Here is a 21582-nt window from a genome sequence, read left to right on the forward strand (position 1 = left end):
CTGCCATCAAAACAAAACAAATCATCAGAAAATAACAAGTGCTGGTGAGAGAATGTGGACAAACTGGAACTTCTGTGTGCTGTTGGCGGGAATGTAAAATGGTACAGCCTCTATGGAAAACAGTAGGATAAGTCCTCAAAAAATTAAAATTAGAAGTACCATATGATCCAGGAATTCCATTTCTGGGCATATATCCAAAAGGATGGAAAGCAGGGTTTCAAAGAGAGATTTGCACACCCATATCTGTAGCTGCATTATTCACAAGGGCCAAAAGGTGGAAGCAAGCCAAGTGTTCCCTGACAGATGACTGGATAAACAAAACGTAGTGTATCCACACAATGGAATATTATTCAGCCTTGAAAATGAAACAAATTCTGAAGCATGCTACAACATAGATGAACCTGGAAGACATTGGGCACAGTGAAATAAGCCAGCCACAAAAGGATAAATACTGTGTGATTCCACTGTACGAGGTACAGAGAGCTGTCAAAGTCATAGAGACCGAAAGTAGACTGGTGGATGCCAGGGGATGGGGTGGGTGCAGAATGGGGAGGTGTGTAATGGGGCCAGAGTTTCAGTTTTGCAAGAGTAAAAGAGTTCTGCGTATTGCTTGCACAGCCATGTGAATGGACTTAACGTGACTGAACTGTACACTTTAAAATGGTTAAGATGGCAGATTTTATGCTGTGTGTATTTTTACCACAATTAAAAATAAAAATTTTAAAACGGTGGCTGTTACCTAGCTCAGGGGTTGGGTAGGTGACAGAGCTGCAATCCAAGTGAGCTTTTATCCACCTCTCGCCTCTAGCAGGTCAACAGAGGGCTCCTTACTCCAGAGCGGGTGGTCAAGAAATACTTGTAGAATGAATACAGTGGGGGTGAGGAGACACCCAAATATTTTCTTGGCAGTGTTTATCAGGTTAGACTTTGATGCAGTTTTCCTCTTCTCTATATTTAGAACCGTCTCCCTTCTTCTGTAAGAGCAGCACAGTGTATCAACGCTCATGTTATTAAGAGAACATTTTCCTGTTAGGGTCGTTGGTATGTGTCTTCAGTTCTCTAGGACTCCCAATTTATGGCATGCCTCTGGCGGCTTTTTCAAGCTCCTTAATCTTGCCGTGTAAATCTTGGAATGAATGAAGAGCCATCATCAAATTTCACATCCCTGAAGCTGCAGAGCCATAAATCGCCGAGTGACAGCAGTCTTGGTAACATCAGCTCCAGTGCATTCTGGCGTGTGCCAGAACCTTCTGGATGAATTGTATCCCCGTAGGACAGGAAGGAGCCTGGGGTGAAAGTTTCAGAGTGAAATCAGGGTGGGGGGATGCTGGGCCACAGGATCCTAAGAAGTCAAGGGTCTTTGAAAACTCAGCTCTAGTTTCTGGTTATATTTTGGGCTTTGGTTGGTTCTCGGAGCCTCGTGAAAGGCGTTCGGGGGTCTGCCCCCAGCCCATAACTGGAACTCATGGTCCAGTCTGAGCTCAGGGAAACTGGACGCTGCGTAAAGAGCAGACTTCTAATGCTGGACTTGCAGTTTTTACTTGGAAAGCGTCACTTTGCTTATAAAATATTTAGTCCTCTCTCATAGTTTGGCAGCATCTTTTGGGGACAGTGAGAGGACCGCATAGTCTGGAAAGTTAACTAAGCTTTTTCTAAAAACCATGAAATTTTGGAAGGAACAGCTGGACCATTAACTTGCTTACTACTATTTATCAGGTCTTCCTAGCCCTGGCCGGGAGACCGGCTCGAGGAGGGAATGAAGGCAGCTTTATACGGGCTGACAGTCCCCCCTCCACGATGCAAATGTCTGTCCTCTGCAGCTGGCCATGGTCTTGCTCTCTTTGCCTTTTCTGCACGGCCATCTCCACCGTTACCACTTCCTGGGGTCTGTAAGCAGCCGACGATCAAATCCCGTGCGTGGTCTCCCTGTCCCTGTTATCTGAGTCTGGCTACCATCTGGTCATCTTATCTTGCCTGTCTCTGGGCCTGCTCCTTCCCCTGGACCGAGGTCTTGCGGTGGCCGTGTTTTCCATCTCCCACACAGCCCCCCAAGTAGTGGTCCGAGGCGGTGCTCATCTTTCTCATTGGATGTGCATTTTTCCCACAAAACTAGATGCATCAGTGCAATTCAACAGCCCCCAACTGGACATTCAACTGCCCAGTCAAATTTCCCACTTGGATTTCCCACAGGTCACCTCAAGTTTAGCTTTCTGCATCTACACGTGTTTTCTTCCCTCCTGCTTCACCTGTGGAGTTCTTGCTCCTGTGCTTTTATCCACCACTGGCATTATTGCCCACGAGGCATTCCTAACCGGCACTGGGTAGCCCTTCTCGATTTCCTTCTCTTCAAAATGCTTGCCCTTGACCAATCTTTGACTTCTGTCCATTCCCAATCCTGCTTCAGGGTGTTTACCCAATAGAATTGTGTTCACCAAAAGGAAGGATGTTCATTGTAGCCCGATTTGTAATAGTCCCAAACTGGAAACTCCCCAAATGCCCATAGAAAAATCAGCAGTGGCCTATTCATACAATGGGGTCCAATACAGCAGTGGAAATGAGTGAATTACCGCTCCGCAGAGCCACAGAGGGTGCGCGCGGACACAGTTAAGTGAAGGAAGCAGAGGCAGAAGGGGAAGCCCCAGGCAGGCAGAGTGAGTCTGTGGTGTTGGGTGTTCGGATGGTGGTCACCTTTGGGGATGAGCAAGGGGCTGGTGTTTGGGAGGGGCCCGGGGGGGGGTGTCTTTGGTGCTAGTAACGAATGTGCCGTGTCCTGCTCTGGGTGCGTTTGCATTGAGAAATGTCACCAAACTTCATGAACACGTAGGATCTGTGTGCTTTACTGCATGTATGTTATCAATAAAATAGTTGACTTAAAGACTAGAAGAGGATTACACGAAGTAATATACTGAATCCAATAGACTAATGGAGCCCTATTAAGCATCAGGCTGTGCGGGGCACTGGAGACTCATGATCGAGACGTCATTGCCCCTGTTCCCAGAGCTCGGTCAAGCGGTCATCTTATACTTGGAAATTATCCACGTCTGAAGAAAGCAGCTTTCACGGCAAATGGTCACCTGGACATCCCCACTGTTACCTGGGTGTGTTTCCTGCCCATCCATTTCTGGGTGTGTATATAATTGGGCTCAATTGTTTTGCTCAGAACTGCCTTGGTTGCAAAGGACAGTGACCTGACTCTAAATAGCTTACACGGGACTTGTCTGAAGGGTCTCCATGTGACTCACAAATTAGAAGAACTGAAACCTCAAACTTCAGGAAGGACGGGGACCACCAGGCCAGGGGATCGAGCCTGGAAGGCTTCCCCCTTAATTCTGAGCTCTGTCCTCCTTGCCTGGAATCTTCTTTCTCACCGACCAGCTTTCTCTGCACGGCGGTGGTGTGTGGCTGGCCAGAGTGCCACATTACATCCTTAGGGTTTAAGGCAGAGAAAACCAACGGGGCTCTTTCCCACCAGGTGCCAGTAAAGATAAAAGAAATCTTGTGTTTGGCCCAGCCTGGGGCTTGTTCCCTCCCATCCCTCAACTCTGGAGAAGTAGGTCATGGGACAAGATGGTGGCTCCCTTGGGACCATTTGGCTTGATTGCAAGAGCCACGATGAAGCTCTCCAAGAGAAGGAGTGGCGTGAACCTGGCACCTACTGGTGACATCACAGTGAGCTGTGTCTCAGCACGAAATGAACCCTTAGGGAGCAGGAGAAATATTGCATCTTCTATGTCTCTTTTCTCACGTGTATAAGAATTCATTGTATTCATTTATCTTTGTGTATTATTATGTATGCCCATCAGTAGGTGTATATCGGGGGGCATACCCCTAATTTTTAGGGTGTTAAATACAGTTCTATAAAGCATGGCTCTGGAAACCTCCACTTAGGTACCCTTTATTTATTTATTTTTTACTTTTATTTATTTTTGGCCGCGTTGGGTCTTCGTTGCCGCTCGCGGGCTTTCTCTAGTTGTGGAGAGCAGGGGCTACTCTTTGTTGCGGTGTGCGGGCTTCTCATTGCTGCGGAGCACAGGCTCTAGGTGCGCGGGCTTCGGTAGTTGCAGCACGTGGGCTCAGTAGTTGTGGCTCACGGGCTTAGTTGCTCCGCGGCATGTGGGGTCTTCCCGGACCAGGGCTCGAACCTGTGTCCCCTGCACTGGCAGGCGGATTCTTAACCACTGCGCCACCAGGGAAGCCCCACTTAGGTACCCTTTAAATGCCTGCTGCCCTCTGAAAGTCTGCATGGCAAGCTGCCTTTGGTTATCGTAACCCACTTGTGCAGAGGACCCTAACTTAGTGAGGGGCACACTTGTACACATCGTGTGACTGTAAATGGGAGGAGAAACCCTAGGTGCTTAGAGGAGGCAAACGCTCTTGGGTGATGCTTGGGGATCAGGCTTGACCTGTATGTGGGGCAGAGGTCTTGCCTGACATGTCAGAGGGTCATGAGAGGGGATACCCAGGTCAGTGGCCTCCTGTTCCACCTGCCTCTACGCTTTACTGGCACCCTCCAGCCCAAAATTTGCCCTCCCAGGGCCAGCTTTGGGGTTATTATTTCAGGCTTTTGTAAAAGAAGGACACCAGAATCGGCTTTGGGGACAGTCGTGAAGCTGGTTGCTGTCAGGATGGTTTTTCTGGAATCTATTTTCTTTGGACTTAGCTTTTGGTCTCAGGGGTTGGGACTTTTTTAATCTTTTGAAGATGAAAGTCCTTTGTTCATTCCTGTGCGTTCTCTCAGTCAGTGGTGTTCTAGAATATAAAGGGCAGTGGGAGAAATAGCTGGTTTCCTAGGTTCTGGGTTTCCTTAGGTTGCTTTTCTTAATGGGCTCAGGGAGATATCAACTCTAGGCATTTATTTTAAAACTCGAGTCTTGGGTAATCAACTACAGTAATGTAACAACAAAGTGTGAAGACAGTTTTCTCCCTAAAATACATGCCTATTTCCATCTGCTTTAGTGATGACTGTTAAGCCATCTTGATCCCTGAGACTGAAATGGTGTAGATTCCACACGGTGGAGCGGTTTCCATATAAAATGGAAACCTTGGGAAGAGGAGATTTGGGATTTGCTTTGAACTTTGAATTAGTCGCTGCTCTTCTTTTAAAAAATGACTGTTTTTTCTTTGATAAATCACAAGATTATGTAGGTTTCAGGAAGAACAGAATAATGACATGGTTCATGCCTCTCATTGTCTTAAAATGATTAATGAAAGAAATTCACTTAGGAAGCCATGCCAAAGAGCCTGTAAATGTTTGCAAGAAATTTAGTGGGACACTTTATCCATTTATCTTTTTTTAAAAAAGAAACCTTATAACCCTGATATCTTAACTGTCTTAGCAGTTAAGATATGTTTTATCTTACACGTTAAAAAAAGTTACACCTGCTGCAACAAACTGTATTTGTGATTATATATCAGTGTTTTCTTTCTTCATTGCCTGTGACTTTAGTGATTGTACCTGTGTTAATGTCATGCTTATCCAAACATTTCTTTTCTGTTTGATCTATTGTAATTTTTTTCAAATAAAGTTATCATAGCTGAACTATGTAAATACCCACATGCACATATTATTTTTTCTGTACTGATTGTCACTCTTACAGCTCATTGTTTGAGAGGCCCTGTAAAAATGACCAATACAAATTACTTCCCATTTGCCAGGCACTGTTGTAAGTGCCGCCTCCTGTGATCTTCCCTATGAGAAAGGACCAGTGTTACATCCCTGGAGGAAGGGGACACGCACAGAGGTTAACTAACTGGGCCAAGACCACAAGCGGCGCACAGCTGAGATCTGAACTCAGGCCACCCGGCTCCAGGTAGTGTAAAGGTCAAGAGTGGGGTTTCGGAGCTCAGGTACTCACCTAACTTGTGACCTTGGGCAAGTTACTTTTCCTCCCTGAGCTTCAGTTTCCTCATCTGTCAAATGGGGCTCAATCCTGCCTCTCCTGGATCCATCACGTGACGGCCAAGAGTGCTCAATGCGAGAACCGTCACGGAGCACGTGCCTTTTTGCACTTCTGGGTTCTTCTGCCATCTTCATTTGTAAATTGGGGGGTCCACTGCCCCATTCTCTGCTTGGGTTGACGGCTGTGTTTGCCAGGAGGAGCTGTGGTGAGGCGTGGTCTGTCCCCGCGCTGGGAGCGGGGGGACCGGGGTCTGTCGGGGTCTCGCTGAGTCCCAGGCACTGTGCCCGAGGCTCCTGTGCACAACCGCACGAAGCAGGCTTGCTCGCTGAATATTGAAGCATCGCACACCTCAGGGGTTCTTTCTGGCCTTTGGGGGTTTGGCTCCGCTGGGGGAGAAGGGAAGATGATTGGAAACGGAGACTGTATCTGTGTAGTCTGTCGGCATGGGGGGCCACTCCTGATGTTCCCGAGCTGCATGCCAACTCCTGTAAATGGAAATATCTAAGGGGATGTTTCAAGGAGCGGCCAGAAGGATGGGGTGGGGTGGGTGGGAGACAGCTAAATGTTCACAGTGAAGGGAACTGCAGGAAGGCAAGGTTTGCCGAGGCTGGAAGAGCCACATGTTGACTGCTGCTACCTGGAGGTCCAGCAAAGTGGTGACCATAGGGTGTCCTTTCCATTTGGTTGTGGGAGGTCTCTGGTGACCTTGGCTTGGGTGGGGGGCTGGGGCTGGGGGCGACGCGGCTGAGTTCACTGCGAGCGAGCTTGGGGGGGCAGGGGGGTGCACCCTCCGGCTGCTCGCTGGGGCGCAGGGATTCTCTCCAGGAGTCGTCGCCTCCCCGCAGCCCCCCACCCAGAGTCCCCTGCAGAAAAGTGCCTGAGGAGAACAGGAGTCACCCCCAGACTGTGCCCACGTCTTTGGCAGGACAGACTTGCCTTCTTCCGTCACCCCCGCCCCCCACACATAGAAGTGCTCGGGCGCGACAGCGAACACGCCCAACTCCACTTCTGGGTGTGCCCGCCCCCCGGAAACACGGGTGCCCGCGTGTGCCGAGCGGCACTGCTCTCAGAGCCCCGCACTGGAAACTACGCAAACGCCCGTGTCCTGTAGGGCGGATCCGTGAACAGGGCTGTAACCGAAGTGTGGAATATCATACAGCAACGAAGAGGAATGGACGTCCACAGCAACATGGATGAATTGCACAAACGCTGTTGAGTGAAAGAAGCCTGGCACAGAAGAATAGATACTGTATCATCCCCTGTTTATAATGTTCAGAAACAAGCAAAACTGACCTCTGGTTTGAGAAGTTGGGGGAGAGGAAGGGGGCGCTGCTGATGTTCTGTTTCCTGATCTGGGAGAAGGTTCCACGATGGGTTCACTGTGACAGTTCACTGAACTGCACCCCTGTGGTTGTGCACGTACAACACGTACGTTGTAATGCAGTGAAAACGTTCTGACAGACAAGCCAAGGAACTCCCCTTGCTGAGCCGTCAGCACTGCCACTGAGATGTGTGGTTAAGGCCTCGGGTTGGGTGGTACCCCGGTTTGAGTCCCAGCTCCCCGACCCTGGGAGGCCACACCACGCCTCTTGGGTCTCAGGTGCACCACTACCCCTACCAGTGCGGCATTGTGCTCTCCTCCTAGGGTGACGTGAGGGCTGAATGAGCCGGAAGGGTGACCAAGACCGGCCCGGGGCATCTCCCTAGTGACAGAGGCCCCCTTACCCTGGGGTCCCCTCCCGAGGCTCACTTGATCCCCAGTGGGTGGCACTTCGTAGAGGCTGCCACAGTAGACCCTGCATCCTCATCTTCTCCATAAATCAAAGTGGAAATGCCCTGGGCCAGTCATATTATTAAGGTTTAAAACAGATTTTTGGTTTTTAAAGGGCCTTTGGGCTGCCGGTGCTGTGAACCTCCTTCCTCAAAGGCACTCACGCATTCACGTCCTGCTTGCACCTGTGGCGGCCCTAACCCACCCAGCCTGAGGGCTTTCAAGCTCGGAAAGCTGAAGCTCACTGCTCATGTTTCTCCTCCCTTCCGGCCAAGCTGGTTCCACTCTCCCTCCCTGTCTCTCTGGTTCCCCACCCCCGAGGCAGGAAGTGGAGATTGGGCTGTGGCTCCCAGGAAATGAAGGGTATCTGCAGATGCTGCAGGCCCACCTGGGCTTGGCCGTCCTGCATCTTTGCAGCATCGATGAGGCTCACCTTCACTGCTGCTCCGTGTTAGTCCAAAGGATGCATGATCCTTGTGAACCAGGGGCCCACTCCCAGAAGCATTGTTCTTGGACTTTTATCCATCTTGGTGTTCGCCGTCTATGAAGTGGGACATAATGGCTTAGTCTAGTATCACTGCCAGTATAAGGGAGAAGGGCTTGGTCCCTTTACCTTATTTTGTCCTGAAGTCCTTTTCCAAACCCCCCACTCACCCTGCCAAGACGCTGCCATTCACCTCTTTTTCTGCTTTTTGTCTAAGGCTGTGCTTGTAAACACTGGCTGCTATTAGAGACATCTGGGGTGCTTTAAAAAGTACAGGTTTCTGAGCCCCTTCCCCAAAGATAATGATTCATTTGGTTCCGAGAGGGGCAAGGTGCTGGAGCCCACTTTGTGCCAGTCTGCCATCTCTGTCCTCAGTGACTTCACTTTGGTAGCTTGAAATCTTCCAAGATGAAAATTGGCCAACACTACAGATCGGGTCCTAGAGAGCCAGTTATTAAACATTTACCAGCCCCCACTGGGCTAGGGCATCAATGTTTTCTCCACGTTCCCATGGTGATTCTCACACACAGCCAGGGCTGAGTACCACTGGCCTAAGGTAACCCATGACAGGCATAGTAAGGTTGATGTTTACACTGTAGCTCACAGCTATCCAGCCCTTCCAGTGGTTAAACTATTTATGTGAGTTAGATCACTTAACTCTCACAACAACCCATGAAGGAGGATTATTATTCCCATTTTTCAGATAAGGAAATTGAGGTCCGGATAGCTTACCTGGCACTTGTCCAAGCCCACCCAGCTAGGTAGTGGCTGAGTCCGGATTTGAGCCCAGGCCTGAGTCCCCGGAACCCAAGCCTGTCCAGGGCCTCTGGGATGACTTGGTCGGTACCCCACTCTCCCCAGCAAGTAGATGCAGAGTTCCTTGTTCTTGCTGTCCAAGGTGACCACCTGGACCCACCTGGGTGACCAAGGGTCTGAGCCTGTGACCTGTAGTCTGCTGCAGATCAGCCTGGAACGGGCAGTCATCACCAGGGGTCACCGGCTCTGGGCAGGTCTCTATCGAGCTTAGGCAAGATGCTTGGACGCTGAGCTGGGAGAGTGAAACCCGGTCACTAATGAGCTTTTGGTGCCGATGTGTGTTTTCTCCCCTTTCCAGTGGAACACGACAAAGAGTTCTTCCACCCACGCTACCACCACCGGGAGTTCCGGTTTGATCTTTCCAAGATCCCAGAAGGGGAAGCGGTGACTGCAGCCGAATTCCGGATCTACAAGGACCACATCCGGGAACACTTCGCTAACGAGACATTCCGGATCAGCGTTTACCAGGTGCTGCAGGAGCACTTGGGCAGGTGGGTGTGCTGTACTGGTGCCTGGGAGAGGTCCTGAGCTTCTTCAGCTACAGAGGAGCTGGTGGCTAGAGGACGCGACCGGACTGGTCATGACTGCTCCCCCCGTGGAGCACCGGCCACGTGCCAGGCCCTGTACAGAGCATCTTCTTTTAGAGATGGTGTATGGTGTATGTCTCCACCTCTTCAAACTATCACCGTCAGCAGATCGAGTTAGGAATAGGGGACAGCCAGGTGAGCCTGGGATGGGGTGGCCCCCGTGGGTAATGATGGGTAGCCTGGGTCAGCCTGTGTTTAGGGGGACGAGGAAGAGGAAGAAGCGTTTTTGACGGTCTGCCTCTCTCCCATTCATCCCTGAAACCCAGCATGTGATGTCAGGCCATCAATGAAAGTGGCCATTTGTAATAAAATGCTAGGGGATAAAAATCCCCAAATCAAAAATAAACGGGCAGAGAACTCTCAGCCTTCCAGGAATCTTGAGGTCAGGAACCAAAAGCTTGTGTTGAAGGACTTTAATTTCTTGAGACCCTTCCGTTTCGTTTCAAAGTCCTCTGAGAGGTGAGAAGGCTAAGAGAATGGGCTGGAACTTCTAACAGGGACATCCTGCAGTCCCGAGGTGGTGCCGCCTGGTGGCTGGGTTTTGGGACATCGCGGGCTGTTGGACTTTTACTCCCACCCGCACCACCTGCCACTCCTCATAACGGAAGAAAGGTGGTGTGGACGCCCCCTTCTGCTGGGCTGTCCTAGCGTCTTCAGCAGCAAAGGGGACCTCGTAGCACATTTGGGGACATAGCGACTCTCAGCACCTGGGTTGGCCAGCACTGTCATTTGGAAGGTCATCTTAAATACTAAGAAAACCAAGCTTTTCTTGAGCGTTTCCAGTGTTTTGCCTTCGTCAACTGCCTCTGCCCCCAGTTTCTTGCGTTGTCTCAAATCAGCAAATATATGTGTGCATTTAAATCTTTTCACAAATGGTATCTCGTCATAGGGTCTCTCCTGCACCTACTTCTATCACTAAACCTTGACAATCTTGACAGTAAACCTTGACCATCTTTCCATGTCCCTTCCCAGGGGGCATCCTTGTTCCTTTCATCACCACACGTCTCCAATCGTGTGGGTTGTGCTCTAAGGTATTTAGCCAGTTTCCTGCGTGCACAAGGTGGATTCTCAATTTTTCCGAATTATAGACGGTGTGGGTGGGGCGGATAACACATGTGCTTGTCTATCAGTCGGATATAGTTCTAGAAATAGAATTGTGGGGTCCGGGGGCGCATACATTGGTGACTCTGATAGATTTTGCTGAACTGCTCCCTTTGGAGCTTATGTCAATTTATACTTCTGCCAGCCACACAGAGGCGGCCTGTGGCCCCATGTGTTCCCCAGCATGGGCTCTTATCGAACTGTTTTGATCTTAGTCTGTCTGATGGGTGACACATGGCATCTCAGTGTGGATTCAATTTGCATTTTAGAGCCCCCGCTTGAAGGCACTGCCCTGTACTGCTCCCCTGCTAGAGACGATGGCAGACCCTCCCTGAGGGGATGGTACCTTTCTGGAATGTGGGTGTGGCTCTGGGGGGGGGGGCGGGCAGCAGACAGCCTTGGCAATCACCTCCGAATCTTACTAAAGGAACTCAGGTGCCCCACTTCACCCTGGTGGGCTGGACCCTGGCCCCCACACCCAGTTTCAATAAGAAGCATTGAGTTCAGTCCCCCAGGGTAACATATGTTTGCTCTGTACTCTGACAGATCCCCCGGGACTCTTGAACAAGAGCACATGTTTGTTTGACTTTTTTCTCGTGAAGGCTGACTAACTGGGGGCGAGGCAGGTACCCAGAGGCTATTTGTCAGTAGCACTCCATCGGTCCACTTGTGCGAAAGCCAAGCCCTGCTCACACCCCAGGACCTCCTGGCAGGCTCCCCAAACCTGCCTCAGAAACCTCCATCCAGAGGTTTAACCTCAGGAATGTAGCTGCCCCGATGGGCTCTGGCTGAGCAGGACAGGGAGGGTTGGCTGGTGTCACCTGTGCAGCTCTTCCCCCAAGTTCTCCACGCAGGAAGGCATTCGCCCTCCCTGGCCGGCGGTCTCTGGGGTCAGCTGGGATGCGGCTGATGTGGGCCCCGCCCTCACGTGCGTGGGAGCTTGCTTCGTGACTGGAGCATCCTCAGGCCCCGCCCTTGACGCGAGGGGCACCCCACCCCTCGGCCCCACGCCTGCCGTGCGCGCCCGCTCCACTCCGCGCGCTGGGAAGAGCAGCGGAGACCCGGCAACGGGCGAGACGGTCCTGGCGTGCACGTGCCTCCCTCGCGGTGCTGGTGGGCTACGCAGAGGCCACTGCATTTGGAGAGACCCGTGGGAGCCCAGCCATCTGCTTATTCAACCACTGCTGCTAAACCGCTGGGATAAACCAGCCCGGGTCGCGGGGGCAGGGACCTCGTCTCAACTCTGTGTGAGGGGTGTACTGGTTTCCTGCCCTCACGAAGCACCACACACTGGGTGGCTTGAAACAACAGAAATGTGCTCTCTCACAGTGCTGGGGGCCGGAAGTCTGAAATCAGGGTGTCAGCAGGGCTGTGTCCCTTCTGAAATTTGCAGGGGAGGATCCTTCCTGCCTCTAACAGCTTCTGGCGCTGGCCGTCGATTGCGTTCCTGGCGCTCAGCTGCGCCGCTCCGATCTCCACCTCCGTTGTCACACGGCTCTGGCATCCTCTCTGTCTGCCTCTCTCCTCTTCTGATAAGGAGACCAGTCATCTTGGCTTAGGGACCGCCCTGCTCCAGCATGACTTTTCATTACTTAACTAATTGTATTCATAAAGACCCTAATTCCAAATAAGGTCACATTCAGAGACACCAGTGGTACGACTTGAGCGCATCTTTGTAGGAGATACAATTCCATCCATAACAGGGGGCGAAGACGGGCAGTCAACAAATAAGCAAATAAATAGGCCCACTGGCCAGATAAGGTGACTGGTGGTCCTTGACGGCCTGTTGAGCTGGGGGTATTTGAAGGACTAGAAAGATCTGAAATGGGGCGCGGGGAGAGTATCTCAGGGGAACCGCAAGGGCCACCGTCCTAAGGTGGAGACAGGCATGTTTGTTAGAAGGACAGAAGGGAGGTGATGATGTTGGGGTGGGTGTGAGCCACTGGGTCCTCACTTAGAAGAAACACAAGCCTTCGCTTCCCTGGCGCCTGCCGGCAGCTCCTCATCCTCCTGCCTATGTCAACCTGCTGACTTCGTGGGCACTGGTCCCGTAGCGGTTTGAAGTGGCTGCCTCCTCGGCCCTGCCTTAGCTCCATGGGGTGGATCCAGAGGCCCTGGGAGGGGAGAAGGCCTGAGTCACTGTGGTTGGAAGAGGGACAGGACAGCTGTCAGTGGCTCTGTGGCTGGCGTGGCAGGGTGCCCCGAAGAGCAGCTTGGCCGCAGGCCATCTCTGGGGACGCTCAGGCCAGCGTTGGGAATTCCTGCCTCAGGGGGCTTTGGGCTTTGCTGGGAGACCGAGTCCCCCCCCTCAGCAGATGTTTGAGTACCTGCCGTGCTGGGCGATGGTGGACGTGACCAGATCCCAGTCTGAGCCTTCGAGGAGGTCACAAACAGAGGAGGAGACACAGGAGGACATGGCAGGTGCAAAGTATAAAGCAGAGCAAAGAGTGGACCAAGAGGCAGCAGGAGGGCAGGAAGGGGCTGTTTGCTTTAGATTTCTAAACTTCCTATCTATACTTTTTTTAAAAATTTATTTATTTTTTATTTATTTATTTTTGGCTGCGCTGGGTCTTCGTTGCTGCGCAAGGGCTTTCTCTAGTTGCGGCGAGCGGGGGCTACTCTTTGTTGCGGTGCACGGGCTTCTCATTGCGGCGGCTTCTCTTGCGGAGCACAGGCTCTAGGCGCACGGGCTTCAGTAGTTGTGTCTCGTGGGTTCTAGAGCGCAGGCTCAGTAGTTGTGGTGCATCGGCTTTGTTGCTACCACAGCATGTGGGATCTTCCTGGACCAGGGCCTGAACCCGTGTCCCCTGCCTTGGCAGGCGGATTCTTAACCACTGCGCCACCAGGGAAGTCCCCTATCTATACTTGAAAGAAGGAAGCAAGGCCCTCATTCTCCAAGAGTTAAAAGGTTAACATTTTTTACAAAAAATTACTGATTTTTTTTCTGGGTAGGTTCTGTTTTTGAATCCAGAAGCAAAATGATCCTATTATGTTATTCCCCAGGTGGAATAACCCAGCTTTTAAGAGTGTAGATTCGCATCCCGACACTATGTACCAGTGTGACCTTGGGAAGTAGTAACCCCTCAGAGCCTCAGTTTCCTCCTCTATACAATGGGGATAATAACTGACTCTACCTCCCAGGGCTGTGGTGAGGATAAAGGGAATTAACATACTTACTTAGAACATAGTAAGTGCTCAGTAAAGGTTTACCAGATATTGGAATCATCACCATCACTGCCACCATCACCACCACCATCCTCACCATCACCACCGTCCTCACCATCACCACCACCACCCTCACCATCACCACCATCCTCACCATCACCACCGTCCTCACCATCACCACCACCATCCTCACCATCACCACCACCATCCTCACCATCACCACCGTCCTCACCATCACCACCACCATCCTCACCATCACCACCACCATCACTGGGAATGCAGAGACCTGCTTAGGAAAAGGAAGGGCTCCAGGTCTGGGTGGTGGTACTGCCTTTGCCCTCTATACTAAATCCCTTAATCTCGCAGTTTCTGATGGGGATGGAGGCCTAAGCTGGCTTGGAGGTGGAGTGCTTGTTTGCATTTCCACAGCCTGGGCCACGCATCCTCTTCAAGCAGAAGGCCTTTGGCTCGTCTGACCCCGAGACAAGTCCTGATCCCGCGCCCGCCGCCCTGCTGTGCGGCCCCCTGCTCCCTCTGCGAAGGGAGCCGCGGCCTCCCTGACACCGACCGCCCAGCTGCGCAGAGCTCGGAGCTGGGACATCTGGCGAGCCTCTGCCTGAGCCCCAGGAAAGCCCTGGGCGTGCCGGGGCTTAGCTGGCTTCGGGTCGGCCTCAGCATCACTCCCCCTGTGGCAGCCACTTTCCACAGATTCCTCTTGATCTCTTGGAATCCAGATTAAATTCCGATAATGAGCCGAGCTGGAGGCCTTCCACAGCCTTTGGGCTCCACTTGCAGCTGGAGAGGCCGCCCTTGGCCGGCTGTGGGGTGAGCGGGGGCCGAGAGGCAGGTCTGGGATGGTGGCCTTGGCTCCAGTGGCCTTGCTGGGGAGGGTGGGGGGCGGCGAAGGGATTGGAGTCTTGCCCTCCTTTTCGGAACCTTGGGTCAGGGGCTGGCCAGTCGAGGCTCGGCTTCCAGGAGCTGCTCCCACTTCTGTCCCCCTTGGCTCTAACTCTGGTTCCAGCTCCAGATGAGGCAGTTTGAGGTGGGCGTCCTGCAAGCTAACGGGCTTCATTCGTGGAGCTCAGGCTGGGCATTTTCCAGCCTCACCCCGCCCCGGCCCTCTCCTCGCAGGTCCACGCTTTCTCCCCGCAGCGCTGCCCCACCGGTAGGGGGTCCAGCTGGTCAGTGAGACACCCTGGGGCCCACGGGCCAGCAGAACCCGCTTGCAGGGAGTCAGTCACTGCCAAGGTCGAGATGAAGTTGACAGCTGGATAAAAACTGTCCCTCGGTCTGTCTCAGGGACCTTGGCTGCCAGGAGGGTGACCTCACAGTGGTCTCTGGGGCCAAGATTGGCTCAGCCGTAGCCTGAGTCACTCTGAGGAAGAGGGAACTGTCCCCGTGACGGGCCGGAGGGGGTGGGGGGCCGAGGGGCTGCTCGCCAGTTCCCTTCACCCCAAGGCAGCCGCGGGCATTGAGGAGGGTGGAGGCCAGCGCTGTGCCTGTGCTGCCCACGTGGGGACCTTGTAACCTGCAGCCCCGCCAGCAGCCCCGCCTCAGGGCTCCCAGCTCCCCGCACAGAGGAGATGCCACGGCTCTCCTCAGCCGGTGTCCCCACCCTCCAGGAACTCACACGCCTGCTGCAGCTCCTGCCTTCCCTCGAGAAGGAAGCTTCATCCAGAGCTTCCCTGACCCGAGCCCAGGGCCATCCTCGCCCTTTAAAAGCTCAGCTCAGTGACATGGCTCCTCCGGCATCAGGTGAAAACGCAGCTTCCAAGTCAGGTGGCCGGGGTGCAGCCTGAGCTTCTGTGTGTCTGACAAGCTCCCAGGGGATGCGATGCATAGAAGCGAGTGGGAAGGCGCCGGGTGGACAGGGCCTCCCACTGTGGGGACATTGTGGTCCCCACGCCCCAGGGCGGCCCCAGGGCGGCCTCAGGGCAGCGGGTCATCGGACCCTTCCCAGGTCTTTGTCGCATCAGATAAAGGTGAAGGACTTGGTAACGAGACTGCTTTTTTTTTTTTTTTTTTAATTTATTTATTTTTGGCTGCGTTGGGTCTTCGTTGCTGCGCACGGGCTTTCTCTAGCTGCGGCGAGCGGGGGCCACTCCTTGTTGCGGTGCGCGGGCTTCTCATTGCGGTGGCTTCTCTTGTTGCGGAGCACAGGCTCTAGGCACGCGGGCTTCCGTAGTTGCGGCACGCGGACTCAGTAGTTGTGGCTCGTGGGCTCCAGAGCGCAGGCTCAGTAGTTGTGGCGCACGGGCTTAGTTGCTCCGCAGCATGTGGGATCTTCCCGGCCCAGGGCTCGAACCTGTGTCCCCTGCATTGGCAGGCGGATTCCTAACCACCGTGCCACCAGGGAAGCCCACGAGACTGCTTTTTATCTGACTTCAGTCACCGTGAGCATGTCTGGACAGAGGGACGTGGTCGCACCCCAGGGCACTTCACCTTCCTTGAGGACCTTGGAAATGATCCTGCGAAGGCTTGATATCCCCATTTTACAGGTGTAGAGACCGGCTCAGAGGGGAAGTAACTTACCTGAGATCCCACAGCTCAAATGGGGCAGAGGCGGGACTCAGCCGCAGGTCTCTTAGACTCCAGGGCTCGTGTTCCTGGCCACGGCAGCACCCTGGTGCTTCTTGCTTGTACGGATTTCCTTCCCTGGAGAAAACAGGCTCAACAGGGCGACTGTGAGTCCCCAGCTGTGGTCCTCACCCTTGGCTGTGCATTAGAATCACCTGGGGGGGCTTTTCCAACTCTGGCTACATCAGGGTCTGGGGCGTGGCTGGTCCTCAGTGTTTTCTGAACTCCCAGGTGATTCTCTGTGTAGCCAGGGCTGAGAACAGGTGCTGAGCCCTCTCTTCTCCCTCCTCTGCGGGCCGTCTTACGCGCCCAGGAGACAGAAGGGGAGAGACTTCTTCTAGCCCAGGCCCCCAGTTTCCTCTTGCCTTGGTCTCTCCAAGAACACTGTTTCTCTCCCATTGGACTGAGCCCCAAGTGTGGTCCAGGCCCTGATTAAGAGTCTCAGTGGCACAGGGAAGGGGCAGGCTGAGGGTGGAGATCCTGCGGGCTCTGGTTCTGAAGGCTTCCGGAATCTCCTGGAGCCTTCCTGCTGCCACGGAAGGCCTACGTGCCCGGTTCCACATCTCCTGGCGCTCACCTCGCACCACTACACCTCCGCCCCAGGGCGTGAGCTCTGGTTTTGAGCTGCTTTCTCGGGAGTTTCTGGTTCAGCTCCGCAGAGGGCAGGGAGGCAGCACTGCCTGCCCAGGCACGGCCGGAATGTCCTGGAAGGTCCAGGGAGAGCGGCTTGGTCCAGGGCACCCAGGCACTTCTGGCTGCCTTCCCCCAGGCCCCCTCCAAATCCCAGCACAGGGCGGCTTCAGCAGGACCCAGGGCCCCTTGGGATCCACTCAGGTGTCCGATGGGCTCACTCTGGAAAAAACCTGCATCCAGTGGCCCCCCGGCTGACCAGATGGCAAGCTGCTGTGTCCAGCCCGTGTTGTGCCAGTCAAATCGCAGTTGGGCTGCCCTGCTTGGCAGCCCGGGACCAAATGTCCACGTATCCGTTGGTTTCCTGTCCTGCGGGCTAAGGCCATCGTGGGCCTTGGTGCTTTTTAAAATCTTGGTGCCTTTTGTTTCCTTCCGTAATTCATCCCCAAACTGGCTTCACAGGGAAGATACTAGCGGTGGTCAGGGAGTCGGTGGTGACAAACTTGTGCGTCAAGTGCTTGCAAGTTGCACGCACGCTAAGTCCTCACGACGACCTTGAGACGTCTATATTCTCCCGTTCCGTGGATGTGGTCGTTGGGGCACAGAGAGGTCAAATGACCCTCCCAAGGTCCCACCCTCCCTGCAGTTCAAAACCAGGCACTAAGTAAAATTTTGGGTGCTGGGGTCCCACCCCCAGAATTCTGATGTAACGGGTCCCTGTATTGCCTTGACACTGAGTTTTTTTAAAGTCCCCAGAGTGGACTTGATCCCTGTCCTCTCCTGCTCCTTTGAGGATCTGCGGGACCTTGCAGGAGTCACGTCATCCGTTGGGTGTGGGTGGAGACTCCTGCCCTGCGTCCCCTCCCGGGAGTGCGTGAGGTGTGGATGATGCTGGTGAGTGCCAGTGCGGGATTCCCCGAGGTGAGCGGATGGCAGCCTGGGTGCCTCTTCGGGAGAGGAGATTACAGATGATGACCATGAGGGGCCTTTATGAGGAGCTTCTTCTGTGTCTGCCCTGTTCCCATCATTCCATATGGATTTAATGCTTAATGACCGTGAAGGTCAAGGAGACCAAATGTCCCGTGAGTCAGTCCCCTTGCAGACCCGCCTTGTAGAAAGGGCCGCTCCTTTACATCTTGTCCATTCGGCAGATGCCTTCGAATTCAAGAGGTGATAGACACGCTCCCATTTGGATCACAGTTCTCTGAACTGAGAGGAGAGTTGGCTGCCTTTGCTGACGGTGACGATGACAAAGCTGACTGTTCAGAGCACTCGGTATGCAGCACTCTGTCCTTCCCATCACGACCCCCTGAGGGAGGTACCATCACCCACCCCATTTTACAGACAAGGAAACTGAGGCACAATAGCAGGTTAGGGTTAAGGAAAGGAAGTTTGCATCTGTCCCCAGTCACTTCTGGTTTTCCTCCTTGGCTGGTGGATACACATTTCCTTTTCCCTTCACGGCAATCCTAGGAATCGGGTAATTAGGAGGGAAACGTATTTTCTGCACAAGGAAACTGAGGCCGAGAAGATGGAAGACCTGCCCCGCTTGCCCCAGTGATGCTGTGTGGACAGCTGGTAAAGACCAGGGGCTTTGGAGGCAATTGGATTTGCCTCCCACTCCAGCACTTGGAAGCTGCGTGAACTTGGGTGGGTCGTGGCCCCCCAGAAGCCTCATCGGGCTTCAGCAAAGATCTGAGCGGGAGCTGTGGTGACCGTGATGGTGGCCCAGCAGCAGGGCCAGAGACGAACTCTCCATGAGGGCAGGCGTCTGGTGTGTTTTGCTCACTGTCGTATCCTTAGTACCTGGAACCTGGCGTATAGTAGGTGCTCAGCAAAACACATGTACATGAAGGATCTGCCCTTCTAGCTGTGGGCTTCCTGACTTGACAAACTGTGGCTGCGTCTTGCACAGAGGAGTTTCAGCACCAAGCACGGGGGCTGGTACGAGGCCGTGTGAAACAGGTCCCTGCTGGCCGGGGAAGTGCCGGCCCTCCTCTCACACTTCCCACACCTCCCACCTTGGGCCCGTCAGTCCCAGCAAGCCTTCCAATGCGTTCTCTCTTCCAGAGCTGAAACCCGAGAACGCCTCGTTCGCAACCTTTCCTCAGCATCTGAGCCCAATTTCCAAAAAGTGAAAATTGCCCATAATTATAATACTTTTCAATCCCAGGGAAGTTTCCCTGTGATGATTATAATTATATTATTTTGAGCTTGTGTGCCAGTGGGTACCCAAGGGTGGATTGGTTCTCGTCTGCAAGTAGGGGACATGTCAGCGTGTGTGCCATGGCCCCGGATTCCCTACACTGGAATGAATTTTGGAAGAATGAGCTTCAGTATTGGGGGCTGGCTGTATAACTTGATCCCAGAGCTTTAATTCCAAAAGCACTTCATACTTGGACCTCTGCTCGTCCATAGGAGTCTATTTTTCCAAATGTATTAACATCTGTGTTTCATATCAGGGCCTGTAATTGCTTTAGCCTTTTTGGCAGGAGACAGAGAGAATTAATATTTTTCAGTTTGGTCATGAGCAGTCGGTCATCTGTAGCTGGGAAGAAAAGTGCCTGCTCAGATGTGAACTCAGTAAGGATGGGAAATGCAGGCTCACCGGGAAAGGGACGTTTTAAAGGAGTCAACCATGGTTAAGGAAGCCCTTGGTTATTTCAAGTTCAGGCTGGAGGTCAGCATCTGGGTAAATGCTCAAGGCTCTTCCAGACACTGGTCCTTCCTTTGTCTTCCTGTTGCCAGCCCCCAGCAGCACCATTTTCTTCTTTTCTCCACAATGTCCAAGGCTTTGCCTTTTGTCACTCTGAAAATGGAGGAAGGAAAGCTGACACCTGGCCTGCAGTCCAGCGAACATGCCACCACACCCCCTCAGGGACCCAGGGCAGGCATCGCTAATGGATCACAGAGCTCTTTCCTGCCTACCCGGGCCTTGGCCTGAATCCTCAGTACAGCTCCGCTAGCTGAGGCAGCTGCTGCTAGTTGAGTGAAGCTGCCATCGAGTGAAGCCTGCCGGCCACCGGTCTCAGATCAGGCTTCCCTGAAGTCAGACCCTGAGATGAAGACTGTGTGAAACTGCACGATTAGAAAATGTTTCCAGAAAAAGCAGGTGCATGGGGAAGTGGGCCTGGAAAGACAGGCAGCCAGGCAAGGGGGTGGTGCCGGGCAGAGTCCCACGGAAGGTGACTTTGGCTCCCTCGTCCTGTAGGGACTTCTGGAGGTGAGTCGTACCCCTCCCCCCACTCACGGGTCAAGGAGCTGAAGTGCTTCTACCTCCTCATCCGCCAGCGCTGTTTGAGGCAGGTTTCTCAACCTGGCATCACGGACATTTGGGGCTGCCCTGTGCGCTATAGGATGTTTAGCGTCCTCCCTGGCCTCCGCTCGTGAGGTGGCACTGCCAGGGTGCGACAACCCAAAATGTCTCCAGACGTTGTCACATGTCCCCTGCGGGACCCCTGGGGAGGGGGAGGGGCACTTTCACCCTGGATGTTCACAGGTGAAGGGGTGCTGGCGCCTGGGAGGGAAAGCCCCCGGGAGCTGGGGGGCCCAGGCAGAAGCATCTGAGATGCTGCGCTTGTGGATGAGCCGGAGGGGGTGCTGCTGGCCCTGACCCAGGCTTGAGTGGGGAGCCCCTCCCCACCCTGTCTCCTTCCTGCCTCCCATTCATCTGGCTCACTGCTATCCTCCCCCTAAAGCCCCACTGAGCTCCAGCCACGTACCTGCTCACACGCGTCCATCGGCCCCATGGTCTGGGATGGGAGGGCCCAAGCTGAGCTGTTGTCGGGACCCCCGGGACCACGTTTAAAGAGAAAAACTCAGATTCGTGTATTTAACCCCAGCCAGTCTGGTGTAAGGACCGGAAGTCTTTGTTAGTATTCTTCTTTTTTAAAAAGATTCTTTTTAGAGCAGTTTCAGGTTCACAGCAAAATTGAAGGGAAGGTACAGAGACTTCCCCTATAGCCCCCCTTCCCCACACGTGCACAGCCTCCCCATTATCCACATCCCACACAAGATGGTACATTTGTTACAACTGAGGAACCTCCATCGACACATCATTATCACCCAGGGTCCCTCGTTTACATCAGGATTGACTCCTGGTGTACAGTTTATGGCTTTGGACAGATGTGTATGACACGTATCCATCATCACGGTATCTTTATGTGGAGTATTTTCACTGCCCTAAAAAACCTCTGTGCTCTGCCTGTTCATCCTTCCCCTCCCCTCAACTCCTGGCAACCGCTGATCTTCTTACCGTCTCCATAAATTTGCTTTTTGCAGAATGTCATACAGTTAGAATCATACAGTATGTAATTATTATTAATTGTTAAAAAGAAGCTCCCAGGACTGGTCACATACTTTGTGAGACCCAGTGCAAAACGGAAACGTGGGACTACTTGTTAAAAATGCATTAAGGGGGACCTCCCTGGCGGTCCAGTGGTTAAGACTCTGCGCTCCCACTGCAGGGGGCCCCGGGTTCGATCCCTGGTCAGGGTAAGATCCCACATGCCATGCAGCGTGGCCAAAAAAAAAAATGCATTAAGGATTTCA

The 21582-nt window shown here is 53.2% G+C and overlaps 1 protein-coding gene across 1 annotated transcript in view; it reads left to right on the forward strand.

Moving 5' to 3' along the window:
* The window catches only part of BMP7 (bone morphogenetic protein 7), an 89653-nt gene that overhangs the window by 22921 nt on the left and 45150 nt on the right, over positions 1-21582 (forward strand). Inside the window, exon 2 of the mRNA XM_059897564.1 lies at positions 9270-9462. Within this exon, the coding sequence (XP_059753547.1) occupies positions 9270-9462 (193 nt within the window). The remainder of the gene's footprint in view (positions 1-9269; positions 9463-21582) is intronic.

This window comes from Balaenoptera ricei, chromosome 15 (assembly GCF_028023285.1).
Source record: "Balaenoptera ricei isolate mBalRic1 chromosome 15, mBalRic1.hap2, whole genome shotgun sequence".
NCBI classification, from domain to species: Eukaryota; Metazoa; Chordata; class Mammalia; order Artiodactyla; family Balaenopteridae; genus Balaenoptera; species Balaenoptera ricei.